The sequence below is a fragment of the Pan paniscus genome, chromosome 6, assembly GCF_029289425.2.
Source record: "Pan paniscus chromosome 6, NHGRI_mPanPan1-v2.0_pri, whole genome shotgun sequence".
Taxonomy (NCBI): domain Eukaryota; kingdom Metazoa; phylum Chordata; class Mammalia; order Primates; family Hominidae; genus Pan; species Pan paniscus.
The window spans coordinates 108232219-108259263 of record NC_073255.2 but is presented as its reverse complement, the minus strand read 5'-3'; the positions used below and the strand labels follow the sequence as shown (position 1 = coordinate 108259263).

General features: G+C 39.6%; 2 protein-coding genes across 4 annotated transcripts in view; both read right to left on the bottom strand.

Annotated features, from left to right (window-relative positions):
- Positions 1-10477, bottom strand: part of GTPBP10 (GTP binding protein 10) — a 44443-nt gene extending 33966 nt beyond the window's left edge. The window contains exons 1-4 of the mRNA XM_003809753.4: positions 10343-10477; positions 4103-4296; positions 2564-2655; positions 1885-2029 (exon numbers count right to left, since the gene is read on the bottom strand). Coding sequence (XP_003809801.1) covers positions 1885-2029; positions 2564-2655; positions 4103-4296; positions 10343-10375 — 464 coding nt within the window. The 5' untranslated portion in view covers positions 10376-10477. The remainder of the gene's footprint in view (positions 1-1884; positions 2030-2563; positions 2656-4102; positions 4297-10342) is intronic.
- A 2387-nt stretch (positions 10478-12864) lies between these two features.
- Positions 12865-27045, bottom strand: part of CFAP69 (cilia and flagella associated protein 69) — a 105470-nt gene continuing 91289 nt past the window's right edge. Inside the window, exon 24 of one of the 3 annotated variants that reach the window (XM_034964401.3) lies at positions 12865-18800. The gene's annotated coding sequence lies outside the window, so the exon portion shown is untranslated. Of the gene's footprint in view, positions 25935-27045 lie in introns of all 3 variants that reach the window. The other 2 variants (XM_034964400.3, XM_034964397.3) reach the window with 2 other exon arrangements.

The window sequence follows — 27045 nt, the reverse complement described above, 5'->3', positions numbered from 1 at the left end:
GCAGCACAAATCTGTTAGTTGTACAATAACTTTCTTCTGTGATTCAGTCCATTTCCAAAACCAGCTAAAAGGATATCTACTTATGCTAGTATTCATAGTAGTAACTCTTCAAGAATAGTTGCCTAATTTAAAAACACTAGAAAATATGTTAAACATTCCACTTAAAAATCTTTTTCCCCCATTCTTGATATGCTTAAGAATCTTGATGCTTTAATTACAGACAAATTTCAAACCTACTTCTGAAAAGCCTAGTATTTCATTATATGCAGTTTTCCAGTAAGTTGGCAATATAATGATGATGAAGATAGCAGCTACAATTCATTGAACGTACAAAAATGCAAAGCATGTATTCTGCTGTAAATGCATTATCTTACCCACCAACATTTGACCTATCTCCATACACTATTAAAGATGAGAAAACAAATGACGTGGTGAAAAGAAAAAAACTATAGTGAAGGAAGAATGAGAGAAAAGAAAAGAAAAAAAAGAAGAGAAAACAAAGGCTTAGAGAGGCTATGTAATTTACCCAAGACCAGCTGGCCAGCCTCCAGAGGATTTGAGATCCTAACCTAAATAGTCTAACCTGAGTCTTCCATGCCACTCCACTTTTATGACTAAGCCGTGCTAGGCTCCTCTTAGACTGTAAAGTTGTCTCTTCAGAACTTGAAACACATGTTTATGCAAAATGCAATTGTGATTGGCTGGACTGCCAGTCTTGTCCATAAGACCCTATTAAGCCCATAATGTTCCTAAAAATATAGAGGATTATAGAACTTACATCTAATAACTCTCGTAACTGTGCTTTATTGAAAAAAATAAATGTAAATGGCAAGCCAGGATCACATCTTTCCTTGTTATAATTTTAGCAGGAATGGGGCCTCTGTGAACCCTAAACCAATGGTGGTAAGCTCTAGTGGCTGGTCAGGCAGGGCAAAAGACGAGGGATACAGACTTAAGAGTCTGGTAAAGAAGCAGTGAGATGACTGAAGAGGAAGATGAAAAGAACTTAGAAAGAAGCTATGGGGAAGCAAAAAATAGAACTAGGAATTTGGAGTAGGACAGTAATAAGGCAGTTTTCCTTATCTTGTCCTTAAGCTTTCCATCTGAATAACTGTGTAATACTGTGATAGGGCCAGAGGGAGAGGATAGGAGGGAGGGGGGATGGGGGAGAGAGAGCAAATGCAAATTGAAGTTTTCTCTTCCTTTATGTATTCTGTATCTTACTATCTATCCCCTTCCAGTGGGCAGCTGCACTGCAAACCCCACAGCTAAACAGCATTATTTAATGAAAGAATGGAGGCTGGTGGAAGAGGACACTCTTGTGAGGCCTACAGTGCTGAGACTAGATAGATCCTAAGCAGAGGCAAGAAGGATACACAGTCATAGCAGGATTCAATTTGGCGGCAACAGTGCGTAAGTCTGAGGATTGAGATTGTCTGTACTGGTTTTAGCCATTTGATTAACGATACTTTAATGTCTCTATTAAGACCCAAAAGAGTTATGTCAATCATTTTTCCCTGTTTATTTCCTTCTATATATTTTTAATAATAATATGGTTTGTTTGGATTTATTATTAATATCTGGTAACATTATTTAACCGTCTTATAATATTGCATTTGATTGATTTTTCTTTCTTTATGCATTCTCTAACATTCCCACTGATCTATTCAATTGCTCTGGTCTTAATTTTATAAATAAGCAATAACTATGAAACTCTATGTTGGCAATTTGAAAATAATATTTAGCAGCATATTTTCCAAGTACATACACAACACACAAATTCCATAAATTAGAAATAATTATGGCCCCAAATTACCATTTACATTTTCTATTCAAGAACTATCTCTCTGAAAGTATAATAATAAAAATATGAACGATACTTACCCTACTAGGCCTACATCAGCTATAAGTTTTAGATCAAGGTGAATTATTCGTTTCTGGCCTTTCAATGGTAAGAAATTTGTAAGTAATTTACCACCAAGACCTCCTTGAGCTACCAAAATTCTGTCATTTTCTTTATTGAGTTCTCCTTAAAAAGAGGGAGAGAAATACTTACAGCAAAGATTAATAAGTGAAATCACTAATGCAATACATTTCTTTCAGAAATACAGGCAAAGAAATTCAAAATTACAAATCTATAGATTAGTAAGTGAAATCATTAATGCAATATTTTACTTTCAAAAATACATTCCAGGAAATTCTCAATTACAAATCTATAATTAATAAGTAGAATCATTAATGTAATATTGTTCTTTCAGAAAAACAGTCCAGGAAATTCCAATTTACAAATCTATTAAAAGTTTGACCCCAGAAAAACACCTCAGTAAACAATTGAAGAGCCTAGTTATATATTTCAAGACCAAGTAAGAACTGTAACATCTTTAAAACAATCTTAAATCTAGCAGTCAATTTAACTTTTATAAGTTTTAAAAATGCTCTCTTATAGAGTAGTAGCTAAAATTGTTAGTTAAAAAATCTTCTGAAACTCAAGAGAAGCTATTCCATTGTTTCATTTTAGAAAACGTGCACATTTTTACAACTTTTGGAGTTATAGTACACTCACCTATAATTTTACCATTTTCATCAGTTACTGAAATACCCACAGGCACAGGGATTTCACAGTCTTTTCCTTTGGAGCCTTTCAGTGCACTAATTCTACCAAAAAAAAAGTATATATATGTATGTGTGTGTGTGTGTATATATATACACACACACACACATACACACAAACTGGTTTACAAAGAAGAGTAGCAATCAATTCTCTGGTTAACGCAGATGTTAAATGGTCAAACACGGGGTTTAAAAAAACTAAAATTATCCCTAATTATTTCTTTGCATTTTAGACTATTATATCCCACTAAAATGGCATTAGGTAATGATTTAAGTTACTAAGCTAACCACCAAAGGTCATTTTAACCCGAAACCAAAATATTGCAACCATGAAATGAAGAGATTATTGCTACAATACAAATAGGGTAGAAAAAGCCAGGCATGGTGGCTCACGCCTGTAATCTCAGCACTTTGGGAGGCGGAGGCAGGAGGATCTCCTGAGTCCAGGAGTTCAAGACAAGCCTGAACACCATAGCACGACCCCATTTCTACAGAAAAAGAAAAATTTAAAAATTAGTTGGGCATGGTGGCACACACCCGTAGTCTCAGCTACTTGGGAGGCAGAGGTGGGAGGATCACTTCAGCCTGAAAGGTAGAGGCTGCAGTGAGCTATGATAGTGCCCACTACACTCAACCTAGGCAACAGAATGAGACTCTGTCTCAAAAAAAAAAGAAAAAATGAATCTATAAAAAAAAAGAAAATCCACCAAATAGCAAAGCTTTTAAAAAACTAACCTCAAATGAGAGTACTTACATTATAGAAGGCAAATCTGGCTACTCTTAAACTGCTCATAAAAGAAAAAATTAGTACAAATGTTTTAGTAATTCTACTTCTGGGAATTTATCAAAATAATAATTGAACAAACATGTAAAATAGTATCTACACAGAATGCTGCACTGTGGTTATAATCGGGAAAAAAAATCAACAATAACCTAAATAGACAAATGACAAAATATTTATTATGCAGGTATTCTGAATAATTTTGACATGTGAAAAAAAGTAAAAATAGCAGATTGTAAAATACTGTACTCTCATTTTTGTATTCTAAACTTTTAGGCACATAATTGCATTTGTGTAAACACACAGAAAAGTCTTAGAAAAGTCAAGAAAAGGTTAATAGTGGTTATCTTGCCTTCTAATGGTGGTGGGGTAGAGTAGCATGGTTAAGACTGAAAGTTTTCTAAAAGGTTGTCAAAGATAATTTTAGAAGAAAACAGTGGGAATTCAGATAATTATCGGTTTCTACAGGGGAAGTGCAAAAAGAATACAGATAGACATTGGGAAAAGAAACGGACAGAAAGTTTTAAAACTCTGAAATATTCTTTAGTATCAGTCTTTTATGAGTTGAGACATTTTAGGCTTTTGCTTGGTTATAAATACAGGAAATAATTTACTTCAAATTAACAATTAAGTTTTTATTTTGTAACTAAAAAAAAAAATTTCCAGAAGGGTTTGATTTTCTAAAATTTAAGTCATTCAGTAATTACTTACTTGCTGTTTGCTCCTACTCCAGCCACAAACCGTTTCTGAGGATACCTGTCTTTAAGTTGTTTTAAAGTCATTCTGTTCTGGGCTACAACCCAGACGTCACCACCTTTTCCACCTTCTCCACCTAAACGAGGATAACCCATTCCACCGGATCCTCCCCTCGTGAAGAGTCTTAGCTTATCGATGAAATTTCCATACTTAAAAAAAAAAGAGAAAGAATATTTGTATACCAAAAGTGTATCACCTTAGAACCCTTTTCTAGTTCTTTCTTCCACTAAAACTTCTTCTAAAAAAGTCGTTAATAGCTTTTCACATGCCAATTCTATAACATTTTCTTAGCTCACCTCCACGTCTCCGATCTGACCCCCTTTCCCATTTGATTATCTCTCTTAAGTCCCTTTTAGTTTTTTCAGTTATCAATTATTGTCCCACCTATCCTGAGGGTTTCTGACTTGGCCCTGTTTTCCTTCTAGACTTTCTCCCCTGGGTAATTTCTGCTTGTACCAATAACCATCACCTAGGTGAGATATTTTCTATGTCCAATCTGTCAGACATTTCCACCAGGATGAAAGCTTTTAATAGTATAAAGCAAATGTGAGCAGAATGTGTATTTAATTTATACTTGAAATCCCCCAATATGAAACTTGTTCTTACATATCAGTTGAATAATATCCACCTCAAAAATAAATGTCAACATAACAAAACCAAACTCTTCCCCAGGTAAAATCTGTTCCTCCAATGTTCTCTAAAGTAATGGAACCATGGTTTACATATTCATTGAGACTACACAAATGGAAGTCTTTCAGACTACACCTGCTTCTTTTCCCAAAGCCCTACTCTCTTCTCTCCAGTACCACTGCCCTAGTACCTGCACCACATGAGCTCCTTTCAGTGTTTAGGCATTTTTTCCTTATTGCATTCTCCAACTTGGTGCCTGAACTATTTTTCTGAGATTGATCTGATCTCTAATCATGTTTCTCCTTTACTCAAAAACCATGCATTAAAAAAATGCTTATGAGCCAAGTGCAGTGGCTCATGCCTGTAATCCCAGCACTCTGGGAGGCCAAGGTGGGCGGATCACGAGTTCAGGAGATCGAGATCATCCTGGCTAACATGGAGAAACCCTGTCTCTACTAAAAATACAAAAAAACTAGCCAGGCATGGTGGCGGGCGCCTGTAGTCTCAGCTACTCTGCAGGCTGAGGCAGGAGAATGGCATGAACCTGGGAGGCAGAGCTTGCAGTGAGCCGAGATCAAGCCACTGCACTCTAGCCTGGGCGACAGAGCGAGACTCCGTCTCAAAAAAAAAAAAATGCTTATGAAATAAAGTAAAAAATTCTTAGTACTACAGTTGACCCTTGAACAACACTGGTTTGAACTGCGTGTGTCCACTTATATACAGATATTTTTCAATAAACATATTAGAAAAATTTTTTGAGCTTTGCAACAATTTGAAAAAACTTACAAAGCAAATAGATTGGAAATATTGAAAAAATCAAGAAAAGCTGTGTGTTATGAGTGCAAAAAATATATAGATGCTAATCTATTTTGTCATTTACTTCCATAAAATATACACATATCTATCTTAATTTTTAAAAACTAGAGATGGGGTTTTGCTATGTTGCCCAGGCTGGTCTCAAACTCCTGGCCACAAACAATCCTCTTGCCTTGGCCTCCCAAAGTGCTGGAATTACAGGCATGAGCTACTGCACCTGGCCACACATCTATTATAAAAACTTAAAATTTATCAAAACTTACACACACACTTACAGATCTTACATGGCAGCATTTGCAGTCAAGAGAAATGTAAGCAAATGTAAAAATGCAGTATTAAATCATAACTGCATAAAATTAACTGTAGTACATCCTGGAATACTGTAATAATTTCGTAGTTACCTCCTGTAACTATCCCGGGATCTCAAGTGTCCCAAGTTGCCACTTAAAAGGCCATGTGATGCTAATCATCTCCCCATGAGCAGTTCATCTTGCCAGTACATTTTATAAGTCAGTAAAAAGTAATCTCTCACAGTTCTCTTGCATTTTTCATCATGTTCAGTGCTACACTGTAAACCTTGAACACCACCATGGAACCCATACAAAGTGCCACTAGTGATGCTGGCAGTGCTCCCAAGAAGTAAAGTCATGACACTACGATAAAAAGATGAATTGCTTGATATCTACCACAGATTAAAATCTGTAGCTGCGATGGCCTGCTATCTCAAGATAAATGAATCCAGAATAAGAATCAGTGTAAAAAAAGACAAAAACTCATGAAGCCACTGCAGCAGCTATGCCAAAAGGTGTGAAAACCTTGCACTTTTTGTGAATTAACTTTTTATCTTGTATTAAAAATGCAACTTTTACGTAGATGCAGGATTCCTATTTTAAAAACATAGACTAATACAATAAAAGAAAAAGTAAGGTTACCATATGACAACTTAAAAGCAAAAGGAATGTGAAGGATCTAAAGCTAAAGAATTAATTGCCAGCAAAGGATGATTTGATAATTTTAGAAGGAGGTTTGACTGTGGAAGACAGTGTGGGGATTCCTCAAGAATCTAGAACTAGAAATACCATTTGACCCAGCCATCCCATTACTGGATATATACCCAAAGGATTAAAAATCATGCCACTATGAAGACACATGCACACGTATGTTTATTGTGGCACTATTCACAACAGCAAAGACTTGGAACCAACCCAAATGTCCATCAATGATAGACTGGATTAAGAAAATGTGGCACATATACACGATGGAATACTATGCAGCCATAAAAAAGGATGAGTGACATGGATGCAGCTGGAAACCATCATTCTGACCAAACTATCACAAGGACAGAAAACCAAACACCACATGTTCTCACTCATAGGTGGGAACTGAACAATGAGAACACTTGGGACACGGGGGGAACATCACACACTGGGACCTGTCATGGGGTTGGGGGCTGGGTGAGAGATAGCATTAGGAGAAATACCCAATGTAAATGACAAGTTAATGGGTGCAGCAAACCAACATGGCACATGTATACCTATGTAACAAACCTGCACGTTGTGTACATGTACCCTAGAACTTAAAGTATAATTTTTTAAAAAAAAAAGAAGAAATAGGTTTGGCTTTGGCTTTAGAAATATCAAGATAACAGGTGAAGCAGGTTCTGCCAACTAAGAGGCAGCAGATGAGTTCCCAGATGCCATTAAGAAAATCACTGAGAAGAAAGAATATCTCCCAAATCAGGTTGTTAATGCTGATGAAAGTACCCTATTCTGGAAAACATGCTACAAAAGACATTAGTAAGGAAGAGAAGTGAGCACCAGGATTTAAGCCAGGAAGGGATAGGCTAACCCTACTGTATTGTGCAAATGCAGTTGTGTTTGTAATCAGGACTATTCTTATCTATAAAGCTGCTAACCCCTCAATCTTGAAAGGGAAAGATAAACATCAGCTGCCAGTCTTTGTTGGATAAGAAGGCCTAGAGAACAAAAACCTTTTCTCTGGATTGGTTCCATGGATGCTTTCTCCCTGAAGTCAGGAAGTACCTTCCCAATACGAGACTGACTTATAAAGTTCCTCTGCTGTTGGACAGTGCCCCACCTCCCCGCTACCCAGAACCCCATGACTTCAACATCAAAGGCACTGAAGTGGTGTCCTTACCCCCAAACACAATGTCTGTAAATCAGCCTCTAGATCACGGGGTCGCAAGGACCTTTAAGGCTCATTAAACATGATTTTCTATGAAAAGGATTGTCAGCCATGGAAAAGAACACTAATAGAGAAAACTTCAGGAAAATCTGAAGTTTACATCATTGAAGATGCCATTATTATTGAAAAAGCCATGAAAGCCATAAGCCCAAAACAATAAGTTCGTGCTGGAGAAAACTTTGTCCAGGTGTTGTGTTGTGTTATAATTTCACAGGATTTACAAAAGAGCCAATCAAGGAAATCATGAAAGAGGCTGTGAATATGCCAAAAACGGCGGGAAAGTGGGTAAAGGACTTCAAGATATGGATCTTGAAGAAACTCAAGAGCTAACAGACACCAAACCAGAGGAATTAACAGAAGACAGCTTGATGAGTGCTTCAGATCCAGTGCCAGATAACAAGGAAGAAAACACAGAATAAACTACCAGAAAAACTAACATTAGATAATCTGGCAGAAGAGCTCCTATTGTTCAGGACTGCTTTTGACTTCTTTTATGACATGGACCCTTCTGTGAAGAGGCACTGAAACCAAAGCAAATGGTGGAAGAGGTATTGGTACCCTATAGAAACATTTTTTTGGGGGGAAAGAGAAAAGCAAAAGCATGACAGAAATTATGATGTACTTCCATAAAGTTACACATAGTGTGTCTGCCTCTCTTGCCTCCCCTTCCACCTCCTCCACCCCCACCCCTTCTGCCTCTGCCACCCAAGAGAGCAAGACCAACTCCTCCTCTTCCTCCTCAGTCTATTCAACATGAAGACTTTAAGGATGAAGACCTTTACAATTCACTTCCATTTAATGAACAGTAAATATATTTTCCCTTCCTTCTGACTTTCTTAGTAACAGTTTCTTTTCTCTAGCTTAATTTAAGAATACAGTATATACTGTATATATATTTTATATGTGTCAACTGACGGCTTATGTTATCAGTGAGGCTTCCAGCCAACAGATTATTAGTAGTTGTTTTGTGGGGGGAGTTGAAAGTTACATGAAGATTTTCAACTGTGGCGGGGGCATCTCTAACCCCCATGTTCTTGAAGGGTCAACTGTATATCCAAAGCTACTAAAATACCCTTCTGGTATCTTTTATTTTCTTTTTTTTGAAACAGGGTCTGGTTCTGGTGCCTGGGCTCGAGTGCTGTGGCACTATCATAGCACTATCATTGCTGCAGCCTCAAACTCCTGGGCTCAAGCAATTCTCCCACTTCAGCCTCCCAAATGGCTGGGACTACAGGCACCACACCACCCCAACTGTTTTAAAGATGGGGTCTTGCTATGTTGCCCAGACTGGTCTTGCACTCCTGGCCTTAAGGGATCCTCCCACCTCAGCCTCCCAAGTAGCAAGAACAATAGGCTCACCTACCATGCCTAGTTCCTTCCTGTATCTCTTTTCATTTGCTCAACCCTTCCTCTCTTCCTCTTTGCTCTGTACTACATGAAATACCGCCATTTCTACATGCCATTCTGCTCATGCTTTTCCTCTACTTAGAATGTCATTTGCTTTTCCTATCATAAATCCACCTAAATGTCATATTTTCTAACGTCTTTCCAAATTCCTCTAATCAATTCTCTGACTTTGCTGGCTTTCCCAGCAATTTGATTATATCTCTATTATTACACCTTTATAAATCTCACGCTGCATTTAGTGTTTACCTGTTTCCTTCACTAAATCAAGAACTTCTTGTAGGTAAAGAACTTACGTATTAACCTCTTAGGCTATTAAAATCAAAATAACCGGAGTAATTTCTTAAATTCATAATCCACATCTCTAGTCATTTAGGATAGCTATTATAAAAAAACAAATGGGATTTTTCAAAAAAGTTGAAATATTGACCATTCTGATATACTCGAGGAGAGTTTCTACAGTTCCATTAAATATGTAACACTTTTTTCCTGCTCTAGATTAATCAGATTCAGGGGCTTAGGAGCCTTACTTAAAAGGAGTATTTTACTCTGGTCGTTAGAAATAAAGTAATGGCCAAACATGACGCAGGCAACGTTTCAAAAAGCATTACTAATAGGATAAGATTTAAAAAATAAAAATTCAAAGCAGTTGTAAATTTTTACGGAAACGATTCTTAAGACCGACACCACACAAAAATCGACCTAAATAAATGTTCTGCAAGAAGGCACATCAATTACACGCTTTCGTGTCTTCATAAAAATCCATTAGAAAAACCTTAAACAGTGCACTCAAGGAGAAATATATAAAAACAGGCTGTGGACATTAAAGGAAAAAAAACCACCACAACATTTGGGCCACAGCAGGCAGGTATCCCAGTTCCTCATGCCACGTGCACACGATGTCTCTAAAGAACTTCAAACCCTGCCCCTGCCCCCAAACAACCGTCCAAACCACGCCAGGTACACACACCACTGTCACCGCTTACTGACAAAGCGCCACTACAGGAGGGGCGGAGAAGTCTATGGGAAAACCAAGCAAGGAAGAGGCCGCCACGAAGAAAGTAGTGGAGAGACAGGGGAGCAAGGAAGAACCAGAGCTGTCAGCGCTAAGGGGACCAGGCTGAGAGGACCCGCACGGACCTTTCTGAACAACACGCAACTGCAATGCACCATGGCTGCAACAGGCCAGGAAACCTTCTTGCGGAAGGGGCACAAGCCGCAGTACAGCGCGGCCTTTTTACGTCATCCCCTTCCGCCGACGCGATTTCTCCTCCGCCCACACCTGCGGACTGGCGCATGCGTTGTGTGTTGCTCTCGGGCGCCACCAGCCCCATACGCTGTGCGTTGCACCCCACGGGTGGGGAGAGAAGGCGTTTTATCTATTAAAACACAGAGATAATCTCGAGAAGCCGTGGGACAAAGGACAGTAGGGCGTAGGTTGCGTGTCTCAGGAATTAACATTTTGAATGGAATGGAACTGAAGACTCAGCAGCCTTGGAGCAGCTTTTATGCTAATTGAGGAAACTAAGAATCTTCACCCTCAGCGTGAAAAAACCTCCAACGGACCATAAAACCAAACGTGTAAAAGACACAGAAACTCAACTGGGAAAAAAGAACCCCCAAAAGCCGTTAGTTCAGTGACGAGCTGAGTAGTCTCCAGCCAAAGCTTCCAAGAGACCATGAATTTAAAACTAGCGGCCGCACAAAATTTTATTGAAAATAATGTCAGGATCTGAGATCTGTAAGAGGACTCTCCTGTGCAGTAAGAGAAAGAAGCTTGTTTTCAACTGCCAGAAAGTAGCTTCTTGGAGTCGGGAAGACGGGTTTTTATCCGTCATTTGAAGCGTGCCTTTGTGAGAATTAAGACACGATGTGAAAAATCCCTCTCTCTCTTGATTACTTTTCAGGACCAGAAGAGAGTAGCTCTCCCCAGCCCCTCATGCAGCGAGAAAATGTATGCAGCTGAAGTAAACGGCCCTGCACAGCGTTGCCAGCCGTATAACTCTTAACAACCCAAACTAATAAATCCTAGAAACCTTTCATACTTTGATACGATATGGCTCTGTGTCTCCACCCAAATCTCATCTTCATTTGTAATCCCCACTGTGGAAGTAGGGAAGTGATTGGATCATGCAGGGCTGTTTCTCCCCTGCCGCTCTCCTGATAGGGAGTTCCCACAAGAGCTGATGGTTTTATAAGTGTTGGGAAGTTCCTCCTTCTTTCTTCTCTCTCCTGCTGCCATGTGAAGAAGGTGCTTGTTTCCGCTTCCCCTTTTGCCATGATTATAAGTTTTCTAAGGCCTCCCCAGCCATGTAGAACTGTGAATCAATTAAGCCTCTTTCCTTTATAAATTACCCAGTCTGCGCAGTTCTTTATGGCACTGTGAAAACTAATACCTCAATGTGACAGTGTCTTCTACTCCTCACTTAGAACAGTGATTATTTGGAAAGACATGATGTGAAAACCGCGTCTTGATTACTTTGCTGCTACTGGACCTTCTGCTTACAACCACCAATCAGAAAAGCTGTAGTTGTCATTTAACCTGCAGTAGTTGTATTTTCCCTCTGTGGATTACTTTAATGTTGAATATTAACACCAGCAACAGATGTTGATTACCATCAGTGTTCCTACCTCTCATTAATATGAACATTAGGTTGTTGCTGTGTAGATGTTTTTAATTTAATAACATTTGCTGCCATTAAGATTACTATCTTACTAGGTTTTCCTATTGTGTCAGAATAGTGTTGAGCCCAATGTACTTATTTTCCACTGACTATTTCTTGTTAGTGAACACAATCTAAAATACTTTTCTTTCACATAACATATACATGGGGCAATGATCACAGCAACTAAAAAAAAAATGGGAGATTGATATAGAAATATCTCAAAATGATGAGGATCATTGTGTACTGTAAACAAAAAAGAAAGCATAATATTTACCTCTGACAAAATGTGGTCAGAGCCTGAAGTATTTATTATAACTCTCATTACCAGATAGTAAAAGAAACATTGCGTAACTGGAAACTGTCCCCTTTAAAATGTGCAGCTAAAATGAACATGAGGCAAAATGTTTAGGACACTATTCAGACCTAAGGCAGAAGTCATTGTTGGAAAATACTACTACTTCTGCCATGAAGAGGAAAGAATGCCTCACTAGGGTTGCTCAGTTTGATGTATGGGCAAACCATTAAAGTCAGTGGCACTAAAGAGTCTTGAATAAAGTCCCAAATAAGCCACCGACATGACTCACAATTTGGTTTTAAAAATATTTTAACACAGGCCAGGCGCAGTGGCTCACGCCTGTAATCCCAGCACTTTGGGAGGCCGAGGCGGGTGGATCACGAGGTCAGGAGATGGAGACCATCCTGGCTAACACGGTGAAACCTCGTCTCTACTAAAAATACAAAAAATTAGCCGGGCATGATAGTGGGCGCCTGTAGTCCCAGCTACTCAGGAGGCTGAGGCAGGAGAATGGCGTGAACCTGGGAGGCGGAGCTTGCAGTGAGCCGAGATAGCGCCACTACACTCCAGCCTGGGCGACAGAGACTCTGTCTCAAAAAAAAAAAAAAAAAAAAAAAAAATATATATATACACACACACACACACACACACACACACAATAATGAGGGTTACGAAAAAATTTAATATAGAGTTGTTCTAAATACAATTTTAAATAATTTTATTTTGAAGTACTTTTTAATTTACAGAAGTTACAAAAATAGCCAAAAGAGACCCCATGTAATCTTTATCCAGTTTGCCCGAATGTTAACATCTTTTATAACCATTTTTCAAAACTAGAAAAATTAATATTGCTAGAATATTATTAACTAAACTACAGACTATTTGCTTTCACTGGTTTTTCAGCTATGACTTTACTCCAGGGTCTAATACTAACACCACGTTGCATTTAATCTAACATTTAATGTAGATACACTTAAGCATAAAATAGACAAATATATAATTAACAAATCTAATATTTTGTGATGTTATATTGCTTAATTTTGTCAGCAGACTAAAATGAAAAGTGTCTAACTTCATTCTGGGCTTTGCAGATTATTTCGATTGATCTTGTGTCATCATCTCAACTGCTTTTAATTAGATTTCTACCTTTTGTCTATCATGCTTTTAGTTCTGTTTGTTCAAGAGTCCCTAACAAGGTCCGTCTGGCTCAGGCCTTGTAATCAGTAGATACTCTAGGAATATTTGTTAATGTATTCAAACGAAAGACAAGAACTAGATTGCTAACTCCTATAGCATACGAATCACCTGAAGTGGAGCATCGAGTTATTCTTGCTCATTAGCCTTATAATCCTTCAGATGTAACAAATCAAATATTCGTTGTTTCACGCCATCAAAATATTACAAGTCTGAGAACCATTATATCTCCCAAATGATGAAGTTAAATGGATCAGACAAACGAGGTTTACATACTAGGTAAGACCTCTTTGAGTAAAAATGAAGTAGTCTCAAAGAGAGGGCCTCAGGCCATGTAATTATTGTCTTCAAACAAGGCCTATGTGAGGGAAAAAAAGTGGATTTATCTTATTGCCTTTCTTCCTAGGAACTTACACTTCAACTATTCATTCATTTATTCATGCATTAATATAATAATTTCTGTGTTCTGAATTTGTCCCACATACTCAGCTATGTGCTGGAACACTGTCATGGGTACTGAAATAACTAAGCAAGAATAAGCAGAGTAGTTGTGTCAATGACAGAAAGAAGCAAATTTTAATCTTTCTGATACCTGTATTCATAATGAGTGGAGGAAATTTATTCCTATGGAACATGATTTTGCTTCGCTGTTAAGGCACTTTGCTTTTAATTTGAAGGATATAATGTAAAGGTTACTTTTTAGGAAGCATTTCTAGAAATCTTGAGAATTAGTAGAATCATTTTTTTAAGACCCCCATTTAAGACCACCTGTACTAGAGGAATAAAACTATTTTAAGGGTCTTCTACTATCCTATTTATTAGTCATCAGTTAGTCTCATTTTTTATACTTTATTTCAATCATTGATAGATGCAAGAATGGCAGTGGAATTATCAGAAGAGACTTTCATGATAATGCTTCCTGTTTGTTCAAACAAGAGGACTTATGAGCAGAAAAGTTCGTAATGTATTCAGGATTCTCACTTACCGAACTCATTTTCTTTGCTTCTTGTTACTGAGATTTCATAAAGCAATAACCACTGACAGTAAATTAAAATTCTTAGATAATATGAATAAGAAACAAAAATAAGAGGCCAGGCATAGTGGCTCACAGCTGTAATCCCAGCACTTTGGGAGGCCAAGGCAGGTTGGTCTCTTGAGTCCAGGAGTTTGAGACCAGCCTGGTGACATGGCAAAACCCTGTCTCTACAAAAAACACAACAGATTAGCTGGGCATGATGGCACACACTTGTAGTCTAAGCTGCCTGTGAGGCTGTGGTGGGAAGATCACCTGAGCCCAGGAGGTTGAGGCTGCAGTAAGCCATGATGATGCCAATGCACTCCAGTCTGGGTGAGAGAGTGAGACTGTCTTTAAATAAATAAATAAATAAAATAATGAAATCAGTGCTTATATTAGCGTGTTCATGTGTTATTTTAAGTATTTATTACTACCACATCATAAATTAATCAGAATATTCCCCTTCAAAAGAGATATTGTAAGAATATGTTAGTCATTGTCCTACGCATGTATTATAGACTATCACTCTATACATGGTAAGCTACAGCATTGGGCAGAATAGTAATTGAGCACAATTGTTCCCATTGTATATTCTACATACAACACATAACAGAGAGTATACTCTGAGAAGGTATAGAACATATACTTATTGGAAGACATGGTTGTATAAGTAAAAATGAAGTTTAATGAGAAATCATTTTATGCAAGTTACACAGAACATAAAAATACAGATTTTAAAAACATTTTTAAAGCATCATAACCACTTAAAAGAGTCATAATTTTTTAAAATTAGGTCTGTAATAATTATATTTGGCCTTTAACTTTATTTTTTTTCATTCAATCTAGTTCTTGCAACAGCACCGAATTCCTCATTTGGTTACTGTGGAGCTTCCAGAAATTTTGGTTTTCATTTCTTATAACTATTTCCGCATTTCCCATGTATTCATCAACCCACTAGAACTTTGTTTCTGTTCTTATTTCAGTAAAATTATACTTACTGGGCCGTTTCCTCAGGCCATATCTTATTTGACTGGGAAATGTCTACTAGTGAGGCAATTGGAGTTATGGGGTATGCCCTAAATGCTAACAAAGGAGAAAAAATGAACATATCAAAAGATAGTATAATCCCTGTAACTTTTGATTTTATGTAAATTTTAATTCTTGGTAAGAAAAAATATATACCAAAACCTCAGTATGTAACATATGTTGGGGGGAAAAAAGCCACCAAGCATATATTCCTATACATATGCTTATACCTAAGCATCACCTCCCGATCACCACCGAGGTCTAAGAAAAATCTTAATAAGGTTTCTGATGATCAAAGGAGAGGCTAAGTCCTTATTTAGAGAGAGTAAAGAACAAGTTGTTTTCTCTAGGGAGCCTGATAGGATGGAGTTGGTAGAAGGTTTATGTGAAGGTGATTTTTATATTACTTTTACATTGAAGAAGCCCTAAGCATAAATCCTAATAAAACTTTTTTTTTTTGTTCTCTCATTATGTCTTAAATCTTTTCAGTGGTGGAAGCTTTTACCCATCATTAAATTTGAGTTCCAAGATTTTCAGCTCACATTTAGATAACGAGCAGTCCTAAAGACCTTTTAAGGCCCAAAACACTTCCTAGATTCAGAAATTAGAGTGTTGGTTTCTGTATAATATTTGAAATTCTCAATTTAAAGTTATGTCTTTTCTTTTCTTCAGCTAGTGCTGATTTTAGGTGCCAGCTTGCCATAGCTTCAGGGCACTCTAGATTTGGAGCATTGGAGGGAAGAAAAGAAAGGTAATATGGAAATGCTTACTTTAACTTGTCTTTGGTGGGCCAGATTTGAGTTCCTGGAACTGGCAGATATTTAGGGTAACTCTCTCATAGTGCTTTTGTGGGCACTTGAGTCCCATCATTGAAGTCTCTCGCTTCTGGTTCCCTAGTGGATGGGTCTCTGTTTGAGTGATGGCTTTAGAATCTCTCCGCCCTTACTACCTCCAGCAATCTGGCATACACCTAGATTTCATCCTTGTGAATGGGGCCCCCTTGATTTCTTTCAGTAGCACTATTGGACTGAATCCAAGGTGAACTCACCCTCATACGCAATCCACCTCCAAGTCGTGGGAAACACTCATGTAGATTTTACTTGGGCAAATTTAGGAGTGCGGGCCAATCACAAAGGAAACTCTCCTCTTTTACCACCAAAGTGTTTGGTGGGCCAATTTCTCCATCTCTTGATTTCCCTGGACACGAACCAGAATGCAGTTATTATGCCCTACCGCTTCAGGAATAACATAATAAGCAGTATCAGTACACTTGGTGGAGGCCCCAGCCCATCCAAATGAGCATGAAGAAAGAGACCAGGCACCCTCTCTTCCATTCTCATTGGGAGTGGAAAATGTAAGAGGTCTAAGAATTTTGTGATTATTTCCTTTAAAAATTTGAGTTTGGGTCTGGCATCTTACTTGGTATAAAGCATCTGCTTCATCTCGATCTGTTAGCTAGAACTTGTAATTCAGTATCCTGAGATATTTCCTTTTAGGGGAAATATGAAATTACAGGCTGAAATTGAATGTGACACATTATTTTCTATTCTTTCTTGCTTCTCAGCATGATCTGAAACTCTTGTCATTTCTCTTTTTAGCTAATAATTTAGTATAGGTGAGCTGGAGAAGATGTTAGTATGAATTCTTTTTCTCTTTATAACTTTTCTATTATAATAACTGATATTTATTCCTACCTCTTCTATACTTTTTTCTTCCAAAATGTAAAGGAAATAATAATCCTTCAAGTAAATGTCTGAGGACTGATCTTGGACTATGAGAACTGCTCTCTTGTGTGCCATTAATTTCAAATTTGAACTTCTCTTTACTTACTGTGTAAATCCTCTCCCTGACAAGACTGATTACATCTTTATTAAGGAGTTCATCTCTCATTTGAAAATGTTTTTCATCTTAGAAAAAAATAACTGTTGTCAATCTTGCCATGTAAGATTTGACAGAAAATTCTTTCATAGATGAAATGTAGTTTTATCTTTTAACAAAGAAAAAATGTGTCTTATTAGCTGATGAACATTTTTTGTTATTTTTTAAAATTTTATGTTCTGTATTTACTTGTCACTGACTTGAAGCTCAACTCTTTTGTTAAAAGAAAGTGACATTAAAACAATGTATGGAAATTAACTTACAGTTCACACAGCAGAAAAACCAATAATTACATCAATTTGATATTCCTTCCTTCTAAGATATTAAAGTGTTGCAACAAGAAAACAAACAAAGATTACTTAGAGAATATTACTATGAGGTAAATATAAAAGGCTATAGCAGAATTAGGACATAAAAATTGAGTAATCTTGCCCATTTTATTTACAAAGTCACACAGGAGTTACCACTGAGTCAAAGCCATCAGCCCAGCATTTTATTAAAAACAGTAGCCCCCCACCAAAAAATGAAAATTGCCATGCTAGTGCTAGTCATGATGTCTGAGAATTTCAGGTGGAGTTGTTAAGTGGTCAGAACCAGAAAATTGAGTTTATTGAATTATTTTGTCCTATTACATTCTGTAGGTCTTAAATACCTGAAACCTCACTTCATATCTTTTTAAATAGGTCCATGGTGGCGTCAGAGTTAATCATTCTCTTTTTTATCATGGTATGTTTGGTAAAGATCAGGACTATGGGCCGGGCGCGGTGGCTTATGGCTGTAATCCCAGCACTTTAGGAGGCCGAGGCGGGCGGATCACGAGGTCAGGAGATCGAGACCATCCTGGCTAACACAGTGAAACCCCGTCTCTGCTAAAAATACAAAAAATTAGCCGGGCGTGGTGGCAGGCATCTGGAAGTCCCAGCTACTGGGGAGGCTAATGCAGGAGAATGGCGTGAACCCGGGAGGCGGAGCTTGCAGTGAGCCGAGATCACGCCACTGGACTCCAGCTGGGGGGACAGCGAGACTCCGTCTCAAAAAAAAAAAATAAAAACAAAATAAAGATCAGGACTGTGGCAATTTTGTACTGTTCCAATTCAGCTGCAGCTGTGCTCCCCAGAATTTCCTTCCTGTATTAGTCCATTCTCACATTGCTGTAAGGAACGACCTGAGGCTGGGTAAGTTATGAACAAAAGAGATTTAATTGACTCATAGTTCCATAGGCTGTGTAGAAAGCATGGCTACGGAGGTCTCAGGAAACTTAATCATGGTGGAAGGTAAAGGTAAGCAGGCAAATCTTCACATGGTGGAGCAGCAGAGAGAGCCAGCAAAGGAGGAAGTGCTACACACCTTAAACAACCAGATCTCAGGAGAACTCACTCACTATTCCAAGAACAGTAAGGGGCCGGGCGCGAGCGCGCGGTGGCTCACGCCTGTAATCCCGGCACTTTGGGAGGCTGAGGCGGGTGGATCACGAGGTCAGGAGATCGAGACCATCCCGGCTAACACGGTGAAATCCCGTCTCTACTGAAAGACAAAAAAAAAAAAAAAAAATTAGCCGGGCATGGTGGTGGGTGCCTGTAGTCCCAGCTACTCGAGAGGCTGAGGCAGGAGAATGGCGTGAACCCAGGAAGCGGAGCTTACAGTGAGCCGAGATCACGTCACTGCACTCCAGCCTGGGTGACAGAGCGAGACTGCATCTCAAAAACAAAACAAAACAAAACAAGAACAGTAAGGGAGAAGTCTGCTCCTATGATCCGGTCATCTCCCATGAAGCCCCTCCTTCAGCACTGAGGATTATAATTCAATATGAGGTTTACTTGGGGACACAGAGCCAAACCATATTATTCCGCCCCTAGCCCCTTCCAAATCGCATTCTGCCCCCGGCCCCTCCCAAATCTCATGTCCTTCTCACATTTTGGAACACAATCATGCCTTCCCAACAGTCCCCCAAAGTCTTATTCTCTCATTAACTTAGAAGTCCAAGTCTAAAGTCTCATCTGAGACAAGGCAAGTCTCTTCCACCTATGAAACTGTAAAATACAAAAGAAGTTAGTTACTACCAAGATACAATGGGGGTTTGCGACAAGCCTGAGCAACAAAGCAAACCCTGTTTCTACAAAAAATTAAAAATAATGAGTCAGGTGTAGTGGTGCACGCCTGTAGTCTCAGCCACTTGGGAGTCTATGGCAGGAGGATTGCTTGAGCCCAGGAGTTTTGAGGCTACAGTGAGCTCTGATTATGCCACTGCAGTCCCACCTGGCAACAGGGTAAACCCTGTCTTAAAAAAATAAAAAGAAGCTCAGCAAACCCCAAGAAGTTGGATAAATACAAAGAAAACCACACTGTTGTAAAGAATTTGACCTCTGTCCCTGGTTCCTGGGAGATGACCTCTAAATCCTTGGAATTTTTTGGGGTGATAGAATTATCTTTTATCCTTGATGGACCCTTGGGATCACACTCGAGTTTATGCAAATGAGATGACTCAGGCTGGGGGCTGACCATATCAGAATGACCAACTATGTTATTGCATGTGATATAAGCTGTACCTCTCGGTAGGGTGGTGGGTGGTGGGTGGTGGGGAGGGCTGGGGATTCAGTTCAATCATGTGACCAATGATTCTGAAACTGATGCAACAGACCACTAGATGGTTTTCTTGGATAAATACAGAAATTGACCCTTCTGGTCTTAAAGCTTGAAACTTACCTATCTTTTATGTGAGTTCCTCAGGAAAGGACCCCCAGGCCTCTCAAAAAGTATCAAAGAGGCCAGGGACAGTAGCTCTCACATGTAACCCCAGCACTTTAGGAGGCCAAGGTAGGGCTGATTGCTTGAGCCCAGGAGTTTGACACCAGCCTGGGCAACGTGGTGAAACCTCATCTCTACAAAAACTACAAAAATTAGCTGGGCATGGTATCATGCACCGATAGTCCTAGCTACTCGGGAGGCTGAAGTGGGAGGATTGCTTGAGTCCAGGAGGGTGAGGCTGCAGTGAGTGGTGATTGTGCCACTACACTGTAGCCTGGGCAACAGAGTGAGACCTTGTCTCAAAAATAAATAAATAAATAAAGTATGAAAGAACTGAAACTCACCAGACAATGAGAGTTCAAGCCCCTCATTCATCACGATTGATTTCTTACCCCAACTGAGTTCCTGCTTTTCCACACATAATTATGTTTCTTTCCTGCTAAATAAACCCCTAATTTTAGTTGGTCGGGGAGATGGATTTGAGACTGATCTCCTAACTCCTTGACTGCAGGACCCCATTAAAGTCTTCTTCCTTGGCAATAATGATTGTCTTAGTGACTGGCTTTCTGTGCAGCAAGGAGCAGGACCTAGACCAAACCCCTGATGTTTCAAGTTACAATTCAATCAATCATGCCTATATAACAAAACTCCAAGCTGGGTGTGGTGGCTCACACCTGTAACCCCAGCACTTTGGGAGGCCGAGGTGGGTGGATCGCCTGAGATCAGGAGTTCAAGACTGGCCTGACCAACATGGTGAAACCCCTTATCTACTAAAAATACATAAATTAGCTGGGCATGGTGGTGCGTGCCTGTAATCCCAGCTATCTGGGAGGCTGAGGTAGGAGAATCGCTAGAACCCTGGAGGCAGACGCTGCAGTGAGCCAAGATCATGCCACTGCACTCCAGCCTGGGTAACAGAGTGAGACTCTGTGTCAAAAAAAAAAAAAAAAGAAAGAAAAAAAAAACCAAAAAAAACGCCAGTAAAAATTCTGGCACCAAGGCACAGGTGAGCTTCTGTAACTGGCAATTATGTATTAATGATTCAGAAAAGTAATGCTCTTAGGACACAGAAGCTTTTGTGTTTGGAACCTTCCCAGACTGCATTCTGTGGATCTCTTCATTTTCTGGTCCTGATCTATATCCTTTATAATAAACTAAGTATAAATACTTTCCTGAGTTCTGCGAGTCATTTCTAGCAAATTACAGAATCTGATGGGGCAATGAGAATGCCTGAATTTGTAGCCAGTCGGTCAGAAGAACAAGGACCTAGCAATCCCGGGCTTGCAACTACTTTCTGAAGGTGTTACTGGTGGAAGATATTGTGTCCGGAATTGGTGGGTTCTTGGTCTCACTGACTTCAACAATGAAGCCTCGGACCCTCGCAGTGAGTGTTACAGTTCTTAAAGGCAGCGTGTTCAGAGTTTGTTCCTTATGATGTTCAGATGTGTTCAGAGTTTCTTCCTTCTGGTGGGTTCGTGGTCTTGCTGGCCTCAGGAGTGAAGCTGCAGACCTCCACGGTGAGCATTAGAATTCCTAAGGTGGCGCATCTGGAGTTGTTCATTCCTCCCAGTGGGTTTGTGGTCTCGCTGGCTTCAGCAGTGAAGCTACAGACCTTCGTGATCAGTGTTACTGCTCATAAAGGAAGTATGAACCCAAAGAATAAGCAGTAGCAAGATCTTTTGCAAAGAGCAAAAGAACAAAACTTCCACAGCAAGGAAGAGAACCTGAGCCTGTCGCCCCTGCTGGCTCGGGCAGCCTGCGTTTATTCTCTTATCTGGCCCCACCCACATCCTGCTGATTGGTTCATTTTACAGAGAGCTGATTGGTCTGTTGTTCAGAGATCTGATTGGTCTGTTTTTACAGGGTGCTGATTGGTGCATTTACAATCCCTGGGCTAGACACAAAAGTTCTCCATGTCCTCACTAGATTAGCTAGATACAGAGTGCTGATTGGTGTATTTACAAACCTTGAGCTAGACACAGAGTGCTGATCGGTGTATTTACAATCCCTTAGCTAGACATAAAGGTTCTCCAAGTCCCCAGTAGACTCAGGGGCCCAGCTGGCTTCACCCAGTGGATCCTGCACTAGGGTCCCAGCGGGAGCCGCCTGCCAGTCCTGCCCCGTGTGCCTGCACTTCTCAGCCCTTGGGCAGTTGACGGGACTTGGGACCGTGGAGCAGGGGGCGGCGCTCGTCTGGGAGGCTCGGTCTGCGCAGGAGCCCACAGGTGGGGGGGAGGGTGCCCAGGCTGCAGGTCCCGAGCCCTGCCCTTTGGGGAGGCGGCTAAGGCCTGGCGAGAAATCGAGTGTAGCGCCACTGGGCCAGCACTGCTGGGGGACCCCGCGCACCCTCCGCAGCTGCTGGCCTGGATCCTAATTACCCTCACTGCCCCGGGCCTGTGGGGCCGGCTGGCTGCTCCGAGTGCGGGCCCGCCAAGCCCACACCCACCCAGAACTCTAGCTGGCCAGCAAGCGCTGCGCACAGCCCCGGTTCCCACCCGTGCCTCTCCCTCCACACCTCCCCGCAGGCTGAGGGAGCTGCCTCCGGCCTCGGTCATCCCAGGAAGGGGCTCCCACAGTGCGGCGAGGGGCTGAAGGGCTCCTCAAGCACGGCCAGAGTGGGTGCCGAGGCCGAGGAGGCGCCAAGAACCAGCGAGGGCTGCAAGGGCTGCCAGCATGCTGTCACCTCTCAGTATCTGAGTTACCAGCGATGAATCTGTACAGGTCTGCAGCAACATCAGTTCTTGCCTCCTCAGAATAAAGAATTTGATGGAGGGGCATAAAGCAGAAAAAAAAGAGACTTAGGCAAGTTTCAGAGCAGGAGTGGAAGTTTATTAAGAAGGCATTAGAACAGGAAAGAAAGGAAAGTACACTTGGAAGAGATCCAATCAGGCAACTTGAAGAACAAGTGCAGTGCTTTACCTTGATCCTAGGACTTTATAGGCTGGCCCCTTTCCCATGATTCTTCCCTTAGAGTGGGCTGCCTGCATGTGCAGTGCACTCCTTGTGCTTGGGAAGTGAGCATGCGTGGTGTGTTTAGTTGTACACATGCCCATCTGAGGCTTTTTTCCCTTTTCTGGTGCTGTGCCCTTGGAAGGTCATACTCTGCCATTTTGTGTCTTAATGTGCATGCTCAGTAAGTTCCTTCTCTCTGGCATCTTTATTCAGTGAACACTTCAGTGCAGTAGCTGTGGATCATCAGGAAATGGCCTCTCCCTTGCACTGGCTATCAATTTGTTACTTTTAGAGAGTCAATGTGATAATTGCTGAACCATCACCTGACATTCCTAGTGGCCAGGGGAGAGCCCTCACGTGCCCCACTCATGCCTAACTACCTATAACAAAATAAGGGAGCTCTTATGGAAGACTGTACCCTTAACTTGTGAAATTTGACCTCACTCTAGGTAATGTCAGAATTGCATTGCACACAGCTGGCACATTGTCAGCAAGTTGCAGAAAACTAAAGATATTTTGAAAGCTGTCAGAGAAAAATGACACATTACATATAAGGGAATTGTGATTTGAATGATTGATGTCTTCTCATCAGAAAAATAATGGAGACCAGAAGACAGTGGAACAACATCTTTAAAGAATAAAACAAAACTCAAAACTACATTAAATTATATGTCCAGTGAAAATAATTCTAAAAGAATGATGGTGAAGTAAAATACATTTCCAGATAAAACTAAAAGTATATGTAGCCAGTGAACACGTACTATAAGAAATACCAAAGAAGTTCTTCAGGTTGAAGAGAAATACAACCAGATGGAAAATCAGGTCTTCAGGGGCAAAAAATAAAGAGCACTGAAAATGATAACATTGCATCATAGGATTTATAACGTGTATAAATGTAATGCATTTGACAACTATAGCAAAAAGGATGAAAAGGTGAGTAAATGAACTCATGCCTTGCAAGATTTCTACATTTTAAATGAATCGATTCAATATTAACTCTTAGTCTGAAATATTAAGGATATATATTGCAATGCTTAGAACAACCACTAAAAAATTATGCAAAAAAGGAAAACGAGGATCCTAGAATACACAATGTTTATATGCCTTTGTGTTTGTCTTTATGTCCTAAGATAAATTTGTATTTCTTGTTCTTAAACAATAACAAAATATTTTCTACTAATCATCCCTTTTGGAAGAGGTAAGGACTAGTGATCTCTTTTTCACTTCCCTCCTGAACTATTTTTTTCCTGTCTCTGAGACAGTCTTTTGTTCATCTTTGTCTCCTGTGTTCCTGAAAAAAGAATGCCTTCTTTCTCTTCAATTAGTCAGCTGTCAACAAGTGCTTGTTTTCTCTGAAGGGTACTTACTTGTTTCAACTTCATTTCCTGCTTTCTTTCTCCCCAAGGTGATTGAATCACACTTTGATAAATACATTGTTATTAAAGTTTACTAGAGGCAATTGCAATTGTAGATGTTTCAAATTAATGTCTTTCATTATACTGAGTCAAAAAGTTAATGAATTGAAAAATTATTCTTTTTGTAGGTATTCAGCGGCATTACTCAGTCAACATGTCCTGACGGTGTGTGGAGTGACCTTCTAGATTTTGTGGGGAGTGATGATGGCAATATTTCCTGGAGAAGTACGCTCAATAAAGGAGAAATGGGATTAACACAACTGTGACAAAACTGCACTAAGTGATTGGAAAGTAGGAAGCGTGTGGGCAAATGAATAGGCTACTGGCCTGATTAAACCAGGAAATCTCAGGCAGCACTGGAGTTCTGAAAGAATTAAGGGGTGTGGCTGGTGGAAAGCTGACAAAACTCCCTCAGAGGGGGCAATAGCATGGATATGAAATAGAAATCAGCTAAAAATATTTATTGTGTCCATTGTACTATATACCAGTCATTAAAAACATATGAAATAGAGACATTTTTATAAGCTTGTAGGAGAACATTATATGCTCTCATGGAAGAAAGACAACATATTATAGTCATTCAAAAATGGACGTCAAGTAATATAGTGAATATAGATACCCAATTGCAGAGGTAAAGCTGAATTGTGTAGAAAGAGCTTTAGAGTTGGGTCAGGTGACAGAGATAAAGGGAGAAATGCTCTATGATATGACTTATAGATGAAGTCTGGGGATAATAGAAATATTCTAGGAACGGGATGATGGTGAATATATTGCTGCTCGTGAAGACAATTCTAATAAAAAAATGCGTGGCTTGGAAAACATACTTGCTTAGTTAGATGGCTTGTTTGGGCTATGATGATAAATTAGGTGGATTCGTTAGGTAATACACTTGACTTTATAAATAACCAACTGTAAAATCTAAACATTTACATAAATTTATCATGTCTGTCTTAACATGTGTTGTGTGCTTCTGAGTTTTCCACTTCTCTTCCATTTTGCCAAATGAAAAATCTGTCTCAAATCCAATTCTCCTACCGCTCTCTAAAGTGTTTGACCCTACAGCAGTCTTCTGATTCTTCAACTATGTCCTCTCTTTGGTTCTATGACATTATGTCACCCTGGAGCTTACATAGGCTGATTATTCTTTCCTGTCTTCCTTCATTGATTCGATTTACAGTTTATGAGCCCCGAAATTTGGGCATAAGTCCTCATATTCATCTCAACTTTCTTTTATCAATGTATACTGTCATGGTGGCACTAATTCACTAATTTTCTTTTTTCTTTTCTTTTCTTTCTCTCTTTTTTTTTTTTTTTTTTTTTTTTTGAGACAGGGTCGCACTCTTGTTGCTCAGGCTGGAGTGCAGTGGCACGATCTCAGCTCACTGCAACCTCTGCCACCCAGGTTCAAGCAATTCTCGTGCCTCAGCCTCCTGAGTAGATGGGATTACGGGTGCACACCATTACGCACGGGTAATTTTTGTATTTTTAGTAGATACGGGGTTTCACCATGTTAGCCAGGCTGGTCTCGAACTGCGGCACTAATTTTCTGTCAAAACAGAGACCTCTCAAATTAGTTATATTTCTAGATAAATTTTAGATATTCCAGAAGATCCAGAATCAACTCTAATACAACACATCCTAAATCAAATTCATTCTCCCCTAATCATCTTCCTTTTGATCTTTCATATTTGTCAATGACACTCCATAAGCAGGTATGCTGAAAGCACTCGTTCTTTTTTGTTTTCACTCCATCTCATATCAATGCGATTAATCACCATGTTTTATCTTTCTTTCTTTCTTTTTTTTTTTTTTGAGACAGAGTCTTGCTCTGTCTCCATGCTGGAGTGTAGTGGCGCAATCTGGGCTCACTGCAACCCCCGCCTCCCGGTTCAAGCGATTCTCCTGCCTCAGCCTCCTGAGTAGCTGGGACTACAGGCATGCACCCACCATGCCCAGCTAATTTTTGTATTTTTAGTAGAGACGGGATTTCACCTTGTTGGCCAGGATGATCTTGATCTCTTGACCTTGTGATCCATCCGCCTCGGCCTCCCAAAGTGCTGGGATTACAGGTGTGAGCCACCGCACCCGACCTATGTTTTATCTTTCTATCTTTGAAATATGTCATTTCTGTCATTGTTCTAAATGTTTTATTATGCATTATTTGATAATAGAAAAATATATATTCTAACAGATATATCCTATACATGTTATATATATTCTAAATATTCTAACATATATAGTTAGAAACCATAGGCATAAGAAGACTAGTGAAATCACTGTCTGTAGAGACTCTCTATAAATTCTTTCCAGATCTTGTTTCCTCATATATCCTAACATAACCACTCTCCTGAATTTGTGTGAGTTACTTCCTTACTATTAAAACTGCTTTATCAAATGTATGTATTTGTAAAGAAAGAATATATGGTTTAATTTTGCTTGTCTTTGAACTTCATAAAAATGATATATTCAGCAATCCATTTTTTAAAATCTGTAACTCATATAGCTGTAGTCTATTCCTTTTCACTGCCAAATAACATCTTGCAATGTTGGATATACCACAGTTAATTTATCTATTATGTTAGCGATCATTTTGATTTTTTCCATGTTTTTGCTTTTGTGAACAATGCTACCATGAATATTCCATTTTAGGGTATGTT